Source organism: Haliaeetus albicilla, chromosome 2 (assembly GCF_947461875.1).
Source record: "Haliaeetus albicilla chromosome 2, bHalAlb1.1, whole genome shotgun sequence".
NCBI classification, from domain to species: domain Eukaryota; kingdom Metazoa; phylum Chordata; class Aves; order Accipitriformes; family Accipitridae; genus Haliaeetus; species Haliaeetus albicilla.
The window spans coordinates 21604489-21624180 of NC_091484.1; the positions used below are offsets into that span (position 1 = coordinate 21604489).

A 19692-nucleotide genomic window follows, 5' to 3' on the forward strand; every position below is an offset into this window, starting at 1 on the left:
CTTACAAATTATGTTTGCATACAACAGTGGGAGTTTTTCCTTTAACTAACCTACGTCTAGCTTTTTCCAGCTTCGTGTTTCAGCAAATATTTGGCCGTTTCTGCCTGCTTAACTTTTTTTTTTTCTGTAATGACAGCTTTGCAATACGTATTAGTAGACTGCAAATGTCATCCTCCAATAATAAAACTCAGTCCAATCTACGTAGCATGTTAAGCAACAGCCTTTCTGGATCAAGTTTGACCTGACCAATATAAAACTGACCTTCTAAATAGCAAAGAAATCATAAGCACGATCTGCACAAAATTTGCCCTATAAATGATTAAAAAAAAATAAATCATAATTTGACTACTGTATTCCCTTAGTTCACTGAACTACTAGGTAATCTCATGTAAAGCACCACAGAGCTCTACGTAAGTCACCACCAGAAATCTGACCCAATCATGAATGGATGCTATGGTGGTCAGAATTGCAAAAATCCGAATGTTACGGTAGCCTAACTAAATCCGTTAAAATCATCAGATGAAACATAACAGGGCATGTCAAAAGACAAGCACTGTGTGTTTTCAGCCATGAATAAATTATACGTTGCAGAGCAAGACAAAAAGCTTGTATATAATTCTTTGTATTTTATACATACTTATATTACAGTTTTACAGTTTCATGGAGCTAATGCTTTAGATTCCAAGATCTTAAGCCCTATGAACTGCCAATAGTTTAAAAGCCTAAAAGAATCTAAAATGAGTGCTATAACTTAAGAGTGATCACATCTTGTCCAATGCATGACAACTATGAATGACATTTCAGGTTTTATTTTAGTTAACAAGGACAGACTTTAAAGTTGGATACATGTTTAGCACTTCACAGATTGTTGACTTATTATTGAAGTAATGTTTTTTGGGCAAATGAAGTCATCAAGCAGTAACAGGTCATGTCTCTCAGCGATATTTAAAATGAATCAATGGGACATGGTCATTTCAATTACATTTTTTCAGCATGGGAAATTACTACCAGATATCTCCCAGTACCCACTAAGTTTACAGAATAACTGAATAAGCAGTCAAACATCCACTAGAAGATCTAGCTAGACTAGGTCGACAAACTAAAAGCCACACTAGTTTATTACTACTCCACACTTGAGATTACCAGTTCATTTAACAACCACGTCAGCAGACCCCGACAGATTTCCTGGCCCACGCGCTTTTGGGCAAAGTCAGTCCACTTCTGATGAAACTGCTGCTGGACAAGGCATGAGCTAATCCAGACAGCTTTGACTGCAGTGAATTAGGGAGCGTTCCCAGGAGACTTTCTACAGGCTCAACTGAAAGGGCGTGAGGCAGGTATCCCTCCAGCCAGGGCAGCTGGAAAGCAACCAAGGGCTACAGCTTTTCAGGCAGCTCCAGCTTTTCCAAAGTCATGACGGAAGTATACTACCCACGTCCTGGCCAGCAAGCAATTTTTGTGTTGTTTGAACTACAGCAGTCAAGAAGTACACCAGGATAAACTGGCATGGAGTATCCCCAACCTAAAAAGAAACAGTGTTATAAATATAGGCCTTTTTATGACCTTGGAACATGTCAAGAGATCAGCTCGTTTAATTTTAACAGTGTCATTAAAGCAGTTTGCCTTTTCTACATAGATAGGATCTAAGGCATGAATTCTCAGCCTGTCCAGCAGGTTAATTATCAAGCTAGCAAGAAGACAGTGATGTGAGAAAACAGTGTGAACAGTGCTAGCAGGAACAGTAAGCCAATAAAATTAATCCATAAACTTGAATATCGTAAATAAATACAGATTAAATGTTTGCAACTAGATGGAAGTCAGACATAGCAGAATCAAAATCTACCCGAGTAATTTTATCTCTGTGAATCCTATCAAATGTAAAAATTAGTTAGACTTGGTGTTCCTAAGTCCAATTGTGGCATGAAAAGCCTCTTTTGAGTTCAGCTAAGCTTAATGTCTGTTGAGTAAGGTACACTGTGACTACCACTCATTATTTAAGCATAATGGCTAGCACTGTTGGTATATTGGTATACAAGCATTAACGGTCCTGACTGATGGTTCAAAGACTACTTATTAAGCAGAAATTTAGAGCTCTTCAACAGGCATTTTGTATAAAATTTAAGGAAATGATACAAAATAGTTAACAAGTGTACATAAATATATATTTTGGCATATGGCCAAAAACATGAATTGTATAGCCTATCAACAAGAAATAAAAAGGTCTAGAGATTCTTTTTTTAAGTAAAATGAAAGGTTCAAACCCAAGTTATGCCAAATTGTGAGCTGCTTGAATTAGAGTCTTCTAAGCATAAGACTCCTAGGAGAGCATCTTTTTGATTGTTTTAGTTACACTTCAGGCAGTTTTATCTAAACTTGACCTTTCTGACATAACATTATTATCTGTAATTAAGGGGCATTATTTAAAACACCTTTCAGTTGTGGTTTCTTTTAGAGAAAAATTACTTAAATTATAAGCAATCTAGTAAAATTGACATGACCCAGCAATGTGCACTTGCAGTCCAGAAACCCAGCTGTATCCTTGGCTGCATCAAGAGAAGCATGACCAGCAGGTCGAGGGAGGGGATTCTCCCCCTCTACTCCACTCTCATGAGACCCCACCTGCAGTACTGCATTCAGCTTTGGGGTCCCCAACATAAGAACAACGTGGACCTGTTGGAGCGAGTCCAGAGGAGAGCCACGAAGATGATCAGAGGACTGGAGCACCTCTCCTATGAAGAAAGGCTGAGAGAGTTGGAGTTGTTCAGCCTGGAGAACAGAAGGCTCCAGGGAGACCCTATAGCAGCCTTCCAGTACTTAAAGGGGGCCTACAGGAAAGCCAGAGAGGGACTTTTTACAAGGACATGTAGCGATGGGACAAGGGGTAATGGCTTTAAACTGGAAGAGGGTAGATTTAGATTAGATGTAAGGAGGAAGTTCTTCACTGTGAGGGTGGTGAGGCACTGGAACAGGTTGCCCAGAGAGGTTGTGGATGCCCCATCCTTGGCAATGTTCAAGGCCAGGTTGGATGAGGCTTTGAGCAACCTGCTCTAGTGGAAGGTGTCCCTGCCCATGGCAGGGGGTTGGAACCAGATGATCTTTCAGGTCCCTTCCAACCCAAACCATTCTATGACTCTATGAAAATTTGGGTAAAAATAACGATAAGAATTTTCCTGAGGATGTGTATCTACAGGGAACCCACATAAGAAGCAGCCCACTTAATTGCTGCAGTTGCTTGTCCCAGAAGACTTGAGTGGAACTCCAAATGGGATCCTTCCTGCTGTAACAACTATCAGCTCCAGTAAAGGGTGTGATGTTTACAGACAATGGTAGGCATGGCACAACCACAGAACAAGAAGATTGGCACTCCATTTGTGCAGTGAATTATACTTCCCTTGGAACTCCATTAACAACGACTGCGGTGGCTGGGGCCATCCCTGCATTCTCACAAGCCACGTTGCTTTGAGAATGGTGAGCTTTGCAAGGAACCTAAACCCAGTACCAAGTATCATAAAGGTAAGTTGGGATAGGTCTTGCTCTCCCTTTACATATTTCTGTAGAAAGGTTTCACGTTTTTCTTTTTCAAGCAAGCTACCTAAAATGGTTGTCGTGCAAAAGGAAAGGGCCAGGCTGTGTTTAGTTCAAATAAAGAGTAGAGAGAAGTCAACCCTGTGTCTGAGAAAACTCCACTTCAAAATGTATCAGAATCTACTGGCTGCCTGGCAGCCAGATACAACAGCTATCAAGATTTAAAACCAAGGAACTTAGCTGAAATGTCATCTGCAGCTAGGCATATGGACTCACAGTCCTAGGTAAAAAAGCCTGCTGCCAGTATGGAGCTCTGGGGTTCACACACCGCCACTTCTTTTACTATCTGTGACCAGGTCAAGTTTCCAGTAACCACAGAGGACAAGGTGAAAACTAATCTACAGTAAAGGAACTGTCAACATCTATGATATTTTAGCTACCTTTGTATGTGGGGATGTACATCCAAAATGACTAGCTCTATGGTCAAATCTTCCCTCTGCTTGAGGTTCAAACAGCCAAGCTTTGTAGATATCAGAGACAGGTATGGAAAAAAGGATCAACCCCTCATAAAACCTTTGAGTCTGTACTTCTGTCTTAAGTCAACAATAGCCTATGCCCATCCTACAGCATACCCTTATCTGCCCTCAGTAGTGAAGTAATAAAAAAAAAATAATAATAAAAAAAAAAAAAGACAAAACCCCACAGGATCCATTTACTGGGGAATTTCAGTTCACTTGACTTTCATTTTTCTTTGCCTCCCTCTACAGAAATGTGAAGCTTTTGTGACTAGAGCTGTGCTCTGCAAAATGCAAATATGTTTTGCATATCTGGGCATTGTTCTCCCCTGCCTCCAGTTTCCTCCAGACAGACATCAAAAAGAGGATGGAGCTGCACCAAAATGTAGGAAGATTTAAGAAAATGAAGTAATTTTTAAAAGAACACATACCATTGCCACTTAGGTAGGGGCTGTGTAACAAGCTGACTACATTGAACAATCAAAATATTCAGAATTCAGATACAAAGGTGTTTTTAATTTGGGGAAATAATTCAGTTATTCACAAGTGAGTTGCTTTTCTCCCCCTGGTCTTTTAATTCATTCACAGGCCTAAGTTAATGAAATCACATATTCAAAGAGAATGTCTGTAATTCTTTGTAACTGAAGAAAATCTAAATACTTCGTGTGCTATACTATTCACTGTCCCTTAAATCTTACAACAGGCAAAAAAAACCATGAGGAATGAGAGGAGGGGGAACAGAGAGATATGTACATTTAAGTAACATACATATCTGCATGCATGCATACACTGGAAAATTGCATAGGCTTAAAAAAAGCTATTTGCACTGACATTACATTGAATTTACACTGTTTCACAAAACTACCGTCACTTCAATATCAAGCAAGGGTTTGTGTGAAATCAGCTATCCAAGTCAAGCCTTGTGAAACAGATGAAGCCCACACTACAAATGAAAAGACATCATTATGTCTGACCCATTTTGGGGGGCCTGTTTCTTCATCTTATTTTTTTGTACACAAATTCTGAAGCATGTGCAGTACATAATATCCAGAGAAAGATGTCCAAGATCCATCTCTAAGAGAAGGAATCAGAAAACGATTAGCAGTAAAAGAACTATTCTGTCATGATAACACTTGAAACAAACTACTCAGCCCTACTACATTCAAATCCATGGAGCCTGCCTGCCCCCACGAGTTTGTAACTGGGATACTGATAGTAAATGAGCAGCAAACAAGAAAACAATACAATAAAATCATACATAATATATAAAAAAACATATGCCAGAAATGCAGTGTCCCATAGCCCCTAATTTTAAATTAGAACATTTACATTTGTTAGTGGATTTTCTTCAAGAGAGGCATACTTTTTCAAATCACAAGGAGTTTAAGATTTTTATCTTACAATTTCACAATTAAAAATATTGGAAAGGTATAAAAATATAAAAAACCTTTTATCCTTGCTCCACAAAATAACAGAACTTATCCTGTCATTAAGAAACTGATTTAAAGGATGATTCCTCCAACTAATATTTATAGTAAGCAAAAAGTGATCAAATAAAGTATTTAAAAAAATCAAACCACAAAATGTTTGAGATTATACAGAGTCAGTTCATTCCCACAGACACACAACCACAGACATTTCATTCTGATTAGTTTTAACTTCATTCTTAAAGTGATATTGAAAGGTCAAAAAAGGTTGGTAGCCCATCAAAATGGGAGGTTTTTTAATTATTTTTTTTTCTTTCTTTCTTTCTTTCTTCTAAATCTGTTCTCCTCTGGAAGGACTAAAACTAAGAGGAATTCAGCAGTATACGGTAAAAGGCTGGTTTATTCATTCCAACAATGTGCAAATTGTTGGATGCCCATAGCTCCTGACAAACAATCCTGGTAAGTCACATGCAGCTGCGTGGTAAACAAGAACAGCAGCCTTAACATATGGATTTGCTGGTCCCAGTTGTTGGCCGCTGTAACGATGCATCTGACCTACGTGCCTCCTTCTGCGCAATTATTGGCTCAGATCAAAGTACCAAGTTTATATAAACTTAGTAGCTCCTCTAATACACAGATATCATCCATTGTGCATGTTATAACCTCAGGCTTTCCTGGTTACAACTGATCCATTTTTGTTAGTAAAATAAACTTTCTCAGATTTTCTCCCAGCCATTTAAAACCTTATGCCTCCAAACAGCAGTAATTCTTTTGCATCCCTCTGTCAGCACTCAGGATCAGCAGACACAGTCTGATGATGAAGAAAAAAAAAAAAGCATTATCTTCATTCGGATTTACTGATCAATTCACAGTTTTCATCACCCATCTCCTTTTTTGTCATTCTTCAGTATTTATTCCAGACTGCAATCACACTTGGCTGAGAAGCTATGGAGTCACCTGAAAGCATCTGTCCCTGTGGCCAGAGATCACCTCTCTCCCTCGGGGAGCAGTAGTACCCCAAAGCCATCCTCACCAGCTCTGCCCCACTCACCCGAAAGGAAACCAAGCCGCTCCCCTGCTTGTGCTCAGCAGGCATCTACCTGCACTTCCTCACACTGCTCAAAGTGGTTCAGGGGCCCAACGGAAGAGATATGCAGATCAAATGCTAATCCTGGGGGCTACCCTCCTCTAAGCTATACCAGAGGAGATATCTGCCACACATTGCCTTGAATATCAGCAAATCTAGATGTCATTGTGGAGAGTGGAGTCTCAGCATGAATTCTGCTAAGTTGCAAACCTCAGCATGCAGTGCTTCGCTCTATGCGCAGCAATCCTATTTCCAACACAGTCCCACGTTTCCACAACCTAGCACCAAATACATAGCACGACATGAAACCGCGGAATGTTTTGTTTATGGCAAACATAAAACTATGAAACTATGCTTATGGGAGAGAATGCAGTAGGTTACACACCTATGGGCACCTAACAGCACCAAGCACAGGATGGCTGTGAGAGTAAGCTTGCATGGCACCTTGATGATTTCTGTATTTCTGCCTTTCAGGTTTGGACAGAGGTTGATGCTTTGCTGCTCACATTTGCAGAACATGGCCTGAGCTGGCAACCAAACATAAGTTTTTCTGATTAGATCTTTAACTACATTTACAAAATGTCACCTTTTACAGATTTGCAGAGACTGCTGGGGAAAAAAAAACCTAAAAAATCCAGATTGCAAGAAAGCATCCCTGTCACAGGGCCCACACAAGGCTGAAAAACCCCCAGATGCAGGAACAAACTATTATTTCAGAGGGGAAAAAAATATCTCACCAGTAAGTGTCAGACAGAAAATAAACTCTACTTACAGTGCATTGTATAACAAACTGTAACATGCAAGCCAAATTAAGTAACTTTTTTTGCCCCCAGAAGTATCATTTATCCTGAACATCAAACATCTGCTGGCATTCAACTGAGAAAAAGGAATTTACAGCCCAGAACAGTTATTTCTACTCTTTCTAAGGCTGAAATGATTCTGCACCCATGCAAGTGAGCTGTTGAACAACTTTTGTGAACAACCTACATCTGGTATGACGCTAGTGCCCTCTGCTGCACAGTATTACAAATTAGTTAGCAGCTTTCTTTTAAAATGAGGTTCAGCTGTACTCCCAAGTAACATCAAGCCATATAAATACAGTAAATCAAGGATTTCTATCTTCAGGTGAATATTAAAAGAAAAACAATCCTGGGGTTGAACAGTTAACAGTATGGGGTTAAACAGTATTACTGTATGTCTTTCTAAGTATTCACTTAGAAAACATTCTGTGAGACTGCCATGTGGAGCTGCATACTGTGAAATAATCTAAAATATTAAGCTAATAAAATTAAAACATTCCTTTGTTTTTCAACAAGTGAAAGGGAGACTTTTTTTTAATCAGAAATAAAATTAAAAAATCCCTTTTCAGACTGAATTATCTCCATATAGATTCAGGAAATTTAACTGTAAAATTAACAACTGGGCTTTCTGATTGCAGCTCCTCCAAATGCCAGTGTAGACTAGTAAAACCCTCAGTTATATCTTTAGTATCATCATCAGTTCATTTATATTTCCTTCCTCTTCCATTCTGTTTTTCTTTTCTTGTAGTCCACATATTTTATTCACCTTTCTAGTACAGGTTGCAGTACCTCTACTTGTTGTTGCTCTGCCAGAGATCTATCGAGTAGCAATGTTCACAGAAACGTTAGGGAAGCAAGATGTCAAAAGCAAATGGAAACCTGAGAAAGATGTTTAAATTACAAGTAAAACTGGTTGTGCCACCTGCAGTTCAGGTTGTTTGATACTTTCCATTTTTAGACTCTTTTGCTTCTGATACTTTACAACTCTTAAGTGTTAGGACAGAATGCCTAGCATCTTCTTTAGGTTCAAATGCCTTAGCAAGTTTTAGCAAATTATTTGATCGTTTTTAGGAATGTTCTACTAAGCACTGTATTGCTCTTATTAAATCATTTTTTACACAATTGTTTTGTCAAGAAACTCCAGCCCACCCATGCTATGCAAGTAAAACATCTAGTTTAGTAAAAAACTTGTTCCTGTGTCAGTCTTGAATGTAGGAATGTAGGCTACATTTGGCCACATTATAAAAACCTCAGAATGAACTGAATTTAACAAGTCTCTTTGGAGCACACACAGTTTTTTCTGAAGACGCTGCATGTCCTGAGCATTCCCTGACCCCATCTTCAAGGCTTAGAGAAAAAGCAAACCAGGAATGAAGTGGAAAGAGTAGCTAAATAGAAGGGCACACAGCAATAGTGAGAGGAAAGGGTCAAAGTCAGGCATTTGGGAGTGGCAAGGCTTAGAGGAAGAAGGAGGGCAAGGGTGGTAGGGTAGTGTCCTGGTTTCAGCTGGGATATAGTTAACTGTCTTCCTAGTAGCTGGTACAGTGCTATGTTTTGAGTTCAGTATGAGAAGAATGCTGATAACACTGATGTTTTCAGTTGTTGCTAAGTCGTGTTTAGACTAAACTCAAGGATTTTTCAGCTTCTCTTGCCCAGCCAGCGAGAAAGCTGGAGGGGCACAAGAAGTTGGCACAGGACACAGCCAGGGCACCTGACCCAAACTGGCCAACAGTGTATTCCATACCATGGGACGTCCCATCTAGTTTAGGAACTGGGAAGTGGGGGTGGGGAATCGCCGCTCGGGGACTGGCTGGGTGTCGGTCGGCGGGTGGTGAGCAATTGCCCTGCGCATCATTTGTACATTCCAATCCTTTCATTATTGTTGTTGTCATTTTATTGGTGTTACCATTATTAGTTTCTTCTTTTCTGTTCTATTAAACTGTTCTTATCTCAACCCACGGGTTTTGCTTCTTTTCACGATTTTTCTCTCCCATCCCACTGGGTGGGGGGGGGAGTGAGCAAGCGGCTGCGTGATGCTTAGTTGCTGGTTGGGGTTAAACCACGACAGGTAGAAAACAAGACAGATGGGAAGGAGAACTATAATTATCAGCCTAAGGCTGAACAAGAGAAAAAGATCATGACAGAAACACAGGGCAAAGGGTAAAGGAGAAGAAAAGCAGAGGCAGACAGAAGAAATACTGCACATGGATGTAATTAAATGTAACAAAGATGGAAGGGAATGAATTAAGGCTTTAATGACTATCTTATTTCTGCCTTTTCCTAAAAACATTCAACTTTGCTGCTTTTCTAGTACAAAGTGGTGCTGCACTTCTGGTGCACACAATATTAATAAAATACACAAGCATTTCAAACATTTACATCAGTTTAGATGTTTTCATTGGTTTAAGATCACTATTACTTGATGTCCTGGGCTGTTATTCTCAGTGACTAGATCTTGTTCTTGTGATATTCCTATACACAGCAACAGGATTATACAGATAAATGTTACTCTGAAAACAGGAATGACAAAACTGGTCCTCAAGTTCTGTTTTGTCCCAAATACTTCCAATTAAGTGTTTATGACAGCAAATACTGTAGTATGAATCTCCAATTGTCTACTTAAAAGATCAAATCCTGAAAGCAGCAGTTGCTGTACAACTACACTCTCTCATAACACCTAGAAATAAATATGTATGATTAGCCTTCATCTTCCAAAACTTACCCTGAGGAATAAATCGGCAATGGCTTATTTCTAAAACACCCGCTGAAAAATGTCAGCTTCAAAACTGAATGCCAGAATGGAGAGTGAAGCTTGCAAACAACAGAGAAAAGCAACCTCTAAGTGGTCCTAAGGGTTAAAATGAGAGAATAAATGCTATATACGTTCCTGTCTTACCCCACTGGTTCAGTATTAAGGGAATTTCAGTGCCAAAGGGCAGACAGTGTGTTTTTTTTCTGGTCGTACCATCTGCGAATTTAATTCTATTAAATAAAAGGACACTCGAATCTATGAATCATATACTACAATGAGAGGCGAGAAGAAGAATCTCTTTCTGGTGAAGTGCTATTAGACGTGGTTTCTGCTCTGCTGCATGGTGCTTAATTATTAGCTATCATTAATTAACGACAAAGGATTTTACTTTAGAGTGGGCCATTGTTACATACAGAAATATGGCAACTAAACTAAGGGTCAGGCACTCCTGTCTCAAGGCAAAGCAGCCTCAGCCACTGCATATCTGAATAGCTCAGCAAAAGGAAATCTTCTCAAACTGTTGGGGATTTTTTCCCAGCAACAAGTGATTTCACAAGTTTTGAAATAGTAGGTAGGGAAAGAGAGGGTTGTGGGAGTAGAGAGGGTGGAGGAGGATGGAAAACTACAAATTGTTTTCAGCAGTACAGGCAATCTGTCATCTCTGCTGTTCTATCATTAAGCCAACGATTAAATCTTATCAATTTAAAATTTAAAAAAGGATCAGATCTAGATTGGCACGCATACAGTATTATTCTAAAAATGTTCCTCTGCCACTGCCAAAGCCAACAAGAGAATCTGAATGCAAGAAAGCATTACTTTTATTATAGTTGAAAAGCTTCCCCAAAGGATAAACAATGCAACACCTCCCATCACTGCAGAGTATCACCAACAGAAGGAAACATCAGGGAACTGTAAGTAAAATAGCTGAAAATGACCATTCAAAACCTTTATGATGAGTTTGTCAGCATTTTACACCAGTTCCAGATTTTAGTCACCAAATCACAAAACTTCAGCTTCCTGTTCAGGCCTTTCCCAGTCCTACAAATCATAAGGCTGTAAGACTTCAAACACTCAGGCTTTCCTTTTTTAGGAAGAAAAAGGATGACCATCCTAAGGTCTTCAACAAGAATAGCTAAGTAAATGTACCACATGGGGTCTGCTTCTGTCCATCTCCCTCTCACTGTCCCTCCTAGGAAAGTTTTATCCTCCCTAGCCAGGCAGACTGCTACCATTAATCCAGATGACCAGCTGGAACAAAGGGACTTCAGAGATCTAGTTGACAGTAGTAACTCCAGGGAATTGAAGGACTATTAACACTCCTGGCATCCAAACCCCACCCCAGTCTTGCTCAGTTTTTCCTTTCTAGAGCCCACCTCAATCTACTGCTTAATTGACTACCACTAATCCACACCATGCAAATTACCTAGAATTGTGCACTGCCCTTTCATTGTGTGATTTCACCCTGACTCTTTACTTCTTTCTATCAGAGTCAGTAATACAGGATGAATGATTATCACACAGCAATCTAATTAATCTACTACCATTCTATCAATAGAAATCTGAACTTTCTTTTAATACACACACACACAATCCCCACTAAACCCATGCCTCAAATCTGCAGTCATAATTTGTCATTAATATAAGGTTACAATAAATCAGTTTAACTTAAATTCTTCAAAACTAGGATGTAAGTATTTCACAGCCCAAAATAATAAGCAAAAAGTAACACCGTATCTTTAGAAAAAAAATTTAATCCAGCTATGGTTGAGCTATTAAAGTCAGAACCCCCCACTTTATGTTAAAACAATGAAAAGGAAAGCATTTTGTCTATAGGTCAGTTAGAGGTGGGGCTCATAGTGCTGACTATTATTACAGTTGCCCAATGCTTCCCATTACTAGATCCTGTTCTCAGTTAACAGCTTGGACAGCACTTATCATGGCAACCGAAATTTTCCATGATGAGGCAAATATTAATCTTTGGAACGTGCAGCTAAACCCAGTCCATCCATTTCTGAAAATAAAACACAGGAAAAATGCGATTTGGGTCTGTTTTTAGAAAGTCCTGTCAACTTTCAGAGCAAAGGCTGGAAATGAGAGCCAGCTGACTGATCAGGCTTTATACTGATGGAGGAACAAACTGGGTGGGAGGAGGAGGTGGAAAGAGGGAGGCAAGGGAAAACCCAGAGCAGAACCACATCACGAGGAGGGAGTGGGGGTGGAAAAAGAGGAAATTCAGGGAGATTGAATGAATGAGGTAATGGGGATCAGCGATCAGACATGCTAGAAGGAAACAGATACAACCTGAGATCAAAATGGAACAAAGAGCCCAAGGGAAGTGGGAAATCAAAACTGAAGGGTAGGGAAAGAAATGGAGAAAGGCCAGAGGAGATAAGGAGTCAAAAAGGAAAGTGAGATAGCATGGCAAGGAGACTGCAATAGAATACAGAAAAGAGGGAGCCTCTGAGCTACCATGGCTTAGGGAGTGAGCCCAGAAGCAGCCTAAAGAGAGACTTAGCAAAACACAGAAAGAAGGTGTGGTGTGTTAACGCTGGCCAGCAGCCACACACCCACCCAGCTGCTCACCCACTCCCCTCCTCAACAGAGCAAGGGGAGAAAAAGGATGAAAAAGCTTGTGGGTCAAGATAAGGACAAGAGGCTGTTACCAGTCACCATCATAGGCAAAACAGACTGGACTCAGGGAAAGTCAATTTAATTCATTGCCAGTTAACATGATTTGGGTACTGAAGAACAAACGTGAAAACAACACCCTCCCCCCACCCTCTTCCAAAGCTTAACTTTAATCCTCCATTCCCAAATCCTGGGGCTGGGGTGGAGACACTTGTGGGGCATGACATGAAAACAAAGTTGGGGGACAAGCAGCTTCCAAGTGAGCATGAGAAAATTAGACACACCAGAGCTCTACTAGATAGGTTGCAGAGGACAGCAATTAAAGGCTGGAGTATGTCAGCACTTGCTGCAGTCATCTGAGTTTGCCCCTCTTGCAAGTAATCATTACAAAATATTAATTACATGATTACAAATTATTTTCCTGATAACCTCCTTTCAGTGCAGAGAAGGCACCTCCTCTGGGGAATGTATCATGACACAAAGGTTACTGCGCACAATCATTCTAATATGTTGAAGAGATAGAAGTCATACAGAATAGAGCCTGAGAAGTGTTTCTACTTGAGACGGCTGCAGGAATAAACATACAGGAAGAAGAAAAATGGATCCAAGGGAAATAAATCATGCTGCATAGTTATCCAGGCAGCTGCTGACTTTGTCTTAAGTTATTCTTGGCCACGGCAACCTAAGGACTCTCCATTCCCTATAGTGAATTACTAAGTTTCACCTGCTCTGGGGAAAAAAACCCAAAACCCTGACTCACTACAGTCACACTGACACATAGATTGCTCATGCTTGCAAAGGTAAGGTCCTGAACAAGTACTTCCCATTTGCTGGTGGGAACTTCAGGCCAAACCTCTCAGTTAAGTCAGCCACAGATTTCGCTTGGTGAGAAAGCTGTGTCTAGAGACAAGGAGACTTTAAGACCGACCACAAGACAGGTAAGGTACAGGACAGTTACTAACTGTACATTCTTCATTTTCCAAATGCCTGATCTGATACACTCAGCTCTGCAGACAGTAACACTCACACATGTAACAGAAGCCATGCACTGAGGAAAGCAGAAAGTATTCTGAAAAATAAAGTCCTGAGCATCTTTCCTTAGCCAGACAATTCAAGGGGGAAAACCTTCACTTCATCTCTAAATGGTCAGCACTATCCCTAGGCTTCAGCTAATGAACTATTCAAAGAGACAGTGAGAAGCACCACAGAACCACCCATGAGAAAACTGAATGGTTTTTATCTTCAGAGCGCTACTTGGATATTGTGCTGTGAACCAAGGGATTTTTGAAGAATAAGATCAAAAGATAAAACAAAGTAGCTGCTCATCTGGGACATGAGGAAGAGAAAAAAATCTGGAAGAAGTCTCAGAGGCAGAATGTAGATCTGAGGAGCTTAAGGCATGCTTTAGTTACTCTCAACTATTTTTGAAGTTTCTTTCCAGAGATCTCTAGAAGACACTTCCTCCAAACTATCTATTCTGGTATTGCTTCTCCTCACATTAGAAAGTTTTTGCAATGTCTAACGAATCAGCTATGCTGACTTAAATGGCATTATCCACCTAATTATTCATGCCTCCCTTCAGACTTCTCTAAGCAACCTTGATTTTGTTTTTTTTCCACATAGTCTTCATGTGTTTTGCTTCCTCTATCCACCATTGTCAAACATAGTATATAAGCCTTTTCATGAAGGATCAAGCTCCATCTTTAAACTAGTAACAAATTTTGTCCCCATTGTTTCAATTAAAAATCTTTTCCATAACTTGATTGCCATCACTGCTTTTTAGCTTACATATGGCTTCCTCCCTCTCACCATTTGTACACTTGGTATTTCCACATCCTTCAGCTTGGCTGGCTGAACAAGCCAAGCTTTTTAAGTCAACTCTTGTAAGACATCTCCCTCATCACTGCACAAGACTCACCCTCTGTACTCATCCTGCATTCAGTTAGTCCACAAGTCACTGCACAGGTAACTAAAATTATACAGTGTTCTAGATGATGTCTCAGAAATGCAGAAAATAGCCTTAACAGTTTAGCTGCTCTGAAAATATCTTTCCAGATATAGCTTACCTTATTTGACTTTCTTTCTGTCTACATTGCACAATCTCTGTTATCTTTTCCCATAGACTAGATATTTGCCTACAGAAGACATTCTTGCCAGTGGTCCTAAATGAACACCATTGCACTTTGTATCATTGAATAAAATTACATTTCTATTTCTCTAATCCAAAAGGTTATCTAATTTGTGAATGACATGGTGATTCTTTCACTGATGCTCCCAAATTTGTTTCACCAGAAGATTTCATCAGCATATATTCACTCTTTTATGTCACCACCACTAATATTTTGAAAGTCAAGCCCACACCTGACTTTTGAAGAACATCCCACCATACTTAATTTCCCTTTTAACTGTCACCTTTTATCAGACAGTTCCTCACTGACTTTATATCTCCTGTACTAACCCACATTTTATTTTGCTACACTAATAAATTCCAGTGTGGCATGGCAGAATTACAAAATCACTTTCCATGTTGACTTTTTGCACTCATACAAACTATTTCTATTTTACTGAAGAGAAGTCAAACAAAAACCCCCAGAAGCTCTACAAACTGCAAACTTAAGAAAAACTGTCCTAGGATGAGATTTGTTTGTTTTTCCATTTATTTAACCTATTTAAGTTTCTTAGAATTTGGTCAGATCTGCTTCTAAACAAACACATTCACTGCAACTTCTCAATGACAGTTAGTGACGTTTAAAGAATTATGATGAAAATATACAGGATATCAGTTTCTTGAGTTGTATTCTATTGCCTGCCTCAGTTATGGAAATTAAGTTTACCCAAATGCAAGAAAACTTTAGAAGTTTCACATACAATGAGCTTTACAAAACTAAAACATTTGAACAGATCAGGAATTTTAGGATGGATTTTATCATTACCATTATATGTGGCTTTATCTTTTAAATATCTCTAACACTGAACTACATTACTATTGGAAAGTTTAAAAGACTACTTCTACTACAAGAATTGTCAGCAATAAGCATTGGTTGGAATTCCTCTGCCAAAAGAGATTTTAAAAGGTGAGGAAAGAAGGAATTCAGGCTATTTAATTTGCAATTGACTCAGAAAATAATTCAATAGGGTGGACAGTATCTTACATCTCCTAACTGGGTCATCTTTTATTGTATTCATCAGTGTATTGGGTCTGGCTGAGATGGAGTTAATACTCCCCATAGCAGCCCTCATAGCACTGTGCTCTGCATCAGTAGCTAGAAAGGTGTTGATAACACACCAGTGTTTTGGCTACTGCTGAGCAGTGCTGACACAGCATCAAGGCTGTCTCTCCAACATTTTTGCCCCCCCCCCCCCCCCCGCTCAATGGCAGGCTGGGGCAGGGCAAGATCTTGGGAGGGGACATAACCAGGACAGCTAACCTAAACTAACCAAACAGATATTCCATACCATATGACGTCAGCTCAGATATAAAAGCTAAGTAAAGGGAGATGGAGGGGGGGCATTTTGTCTTCCGGAGCAACCACTACGCGTACTGAAGCCCTGCTTCCCGAGAAGCGGCCAGACATCGCCTGCTGATGGGAAGTAGAGAATAACATCATTTGTTTTTTTTCTTTGCTTTCGTGCGCACAACCTTTGCTATCACTTTATTAAACTGTCCTTATCTTGACCCACGAGCCTTTTGTTATATTTTCTCCCCCCCGTCCAGCTGAGGAGGGGGAGTGATAGAGCAGCTTTGGTGGGCACCTGGCATCCAACCAGGGTCAACCCACCACAGTCAGCATTTTAATAAATCCTCAAGACTGTCTCATCTGAAAATCTCTTTGCCCATAATAAACTTCACATGTCATCACAACCATCTGGAGAGGTCTTGTGGTTTCTTTAACTAGATGTAGGTTTCTAACTACGTAGTTTTACAAATGATATTGTAAACATCTGAAACCATGTCTGGACTTTGTCTCTTGTTGACATTACATTTGTAGTGGGGCAAAGCTTTTTGATGCGGCTGCAAAAAATGAACAGGATTCTTGCATTTCACATACAGAAAGAGAACAAGCAGTCCAGGAACAACTTGATGGCTAAACATGGTTTTACTCTCCGCCTTGAAAAGAACGTTTAATCAGTTCAAGAAATTAGTATCCTGACCACCGACACCAGTGAAATGAAGACAGCATTCAAAGGCAGCCTCCTATTTGGCTGGGTTTCTTCTTGTGCCACACAACCAAAACAGGGGAAAAAGAAACCTCCTGTTATTCAGAGCAGAGATCAGTTTGCTAATGCATCCCTCTACCTGCACTGAAGACACTTTAATGATGGAGTGACAAGAAGTAGATGGGGTGAAGGCAGCCAGGCTAACTGGAGTCCAGTCAGAGCACAGCCTACATGCGAGGCTGGAGATCAATCACCAGTCAGATTTCACAACAGGTCCTGCTTCCTTCCCCCGCTCTGTGAGGAAGGTCAAATTTCTTTTCAGCTGTGAGAAAAGTTGTACATGCAGCATCACTGTACTCTTAGCTCAAAGTCAAACTTCCATACAAGAGCAGAATAACCCTCCTCACAGTTCACTACCGACATTTTTATTATTTGTACATCGCCTCATCGTACTGTTATAGCAGGACAACCTGCCTTCCATTTGGGCTTTTCCTGCGGTGCTCCTTTCACAGCTCACTTCCCCATATTTTTTCTTATCTCCCATTATGCCATTCCCACATTTTCTTCATTGTTTTGATCCCAGTTCTCATTCCTTCCTAGACTTCTTGCTCCCCATTCCCTTGTGGAAGGCTATCATAATTAGTCAACAGTGCTGCAGTTACCCTTGACAACTGTTGCAGTGTTTTCAGTAGGCTTCCCAATAAACAGCCCAAATGAGAGTAATGAAGATAATGGGTAAGTCCCTGCTACACAGGCACAGCAAGAGAGTTCCTGCAAACTCAGACAAGACAGTAACACGTTTTGATTCACACCAAGTGTTTTCCTCACAACCCTATCACCTAAAACATGCTGCTGTTAATAATTTCAGCTCTGCAGAATCAAAATATATCCTGTGGGACAAACAAAAGCATTGGAAGAACTAGTGCTAGCCTGCACAACTAATGATCTTTAGTCCTTGTTAAGCAGCAGAAAAATAGGACTGGAATTCAGATCTGTGCGCTAGTCCCAGTTCAGCTTCTATTGAATGCTCCATTACACACTTAAGGTTTTCAGCTCCAGCTTTAAGAAAGCAAGATCAGATTTTCAGAGCTGCTAGATACTTTGGTGCCAGTGACGACTGTGGGAGCTGAGTGCCTTCAACACCTCATAAAACTAGAGTGAGCAGCAGATATCCAAGAGTGATCAGCCTCCATTAGAGAATGATTGTTTTAAATTTGATCTCCTCAATTCCTCCATATGCCACAATCCCTATATTACTTTTCCTCCTTACTTTTCCTCCTCCCATGACAGTGACCCCCACTTCTGTTCCCATTCACCACAAGCTGGAGGCTCTATATCCAGCCCATTTGTCTCTAAGCCAGGGCCTGCATTTTCTTTTAGTTTTGGCCTTGAGGGCACAAAGTCCTCTACTTGTCTCACCATAGGAGTTACCAATCTCATAAGCTGGTATAGCAATGGTCTCCTATTGCACAGGAACTGAGAACAGATTCACAGACAACAAAAAAAAACCATCAAGCTTCAAAAGCTTCTTCAAAGCATTAGTTTTACTTACAATCCCAAAATGCCAAGTTCCTCCCTTCCTGTCTATTTACTTACAACTCCTTACAAATACAACAGCACTGATACAGCAGTAATTTCTCCTCACTCATCAGTAATGAAAACAACTATCAGAATCCAGAAAGCCTCCTCCCAAAACCACAAGGGAACTGGGTAATGGTGAGCCCTACACCACAGAGCTGAGCAGAGAGCTCAAACTGGACAGCAAGCTTCAGCTTGCACCAAGAGCATTTAAAACCCCTCTGTCTGTAACTGTGGCTACTGTACTATATTCAGTGTATATTTGCCAGGCCAACAGCAAAGTAATGAATCACAAAAGACATGAAGCATACAATTTTACCTAAGGAGGAAGAAAACTGCATACTAACCTAGAGTAAACAATAAATCAAGATACTAATTGCAGCGTATTTGTGCATGCTCTGTTTCCAGAGGGGGGAAAATATACATTAATCATTAATATAAATGTATGCAACAGTTTAGCAAGATCTTGTTCTGTTCCCCAACACAGTTTCAGGCAGGACCAGAACTCCAATTGGATGAAAGGACTTCGAGCAACCAAAGCACAAGACCCTACAAGTAAATACCATAAAGTCCTACCTCGTATTTACTGTGCTCATCAGTCCACATTATTACTAACAGAGCACAATGACTTTACAGATCTGCCACAGATCCATTAGACAATGCCTGTTCATCCAAAATATCATTAAAAGTTAGATTTTAATTATGGCATTTCATGCAAAACTATGTGCTTCAACCTCAAGTAGTTATTTCTTCCAATTAACCCCAATTTCTGCTAAAGCAGTCACTTCGGGTTAACATGATTTGCAATACAAAAAAAAAAAAAAAAGCAAGCTATTCCCTTGTAGGAAATAGCCAGAAGACCAAGTAAGAAAAGTGACTGATTGTAAAATGTACTACAACAGATGCACTCACCCACTTTCAGTGTACCACCACACAAAAATACTCACAATAAATCCAAGCTTTTTATAGTCTCGAGTATACATAGATTTGCGTTTCTCAATACTGCCACTACTGTTGTTAGGTTCAGATTCTGCATCAAATGCAATTCTTCGGAGTTCAAATATGATATCTCGTTGAGCCTATGTAAAAACAAGGTTAAAAAAATTGGTTAAAATAACTTACCTCTTACTTTAATAATCAATACCACAAAAGCTATTTCAAATCACTGTATTCCCTCCACTGCCCAGCCTTTCTTTACCTAAATTCCCTACTTCATACTTGG

At 40.0% G+C, this 19692-nt stretch overlaps 1 protein-coding gene across 3 annotated transcripts in view; it reads right to left on the minus strand.

The window, feature by feature from the left end:
* The window catches only part of ELMO1 (engulfment and cell motility 1), a 317430-nt gene that overhangs the window by 176903 nt on the left and 120835 nt on the right, over positions 1-19692 (minus strand). For all 3 annotated transcript variants that reach the window (XM_069809495.1, XM_069809506.1, XM_069809487.1), the window contains one exon: positions 19418-19549. In XM_069809495.1, coding sequence (XP_069665596.1) covers positions 19418-19549 — 132 coding nt within the window. The remainder of the gene's footprint in view (positions 1-19417; positions 19550-19692) is intronic.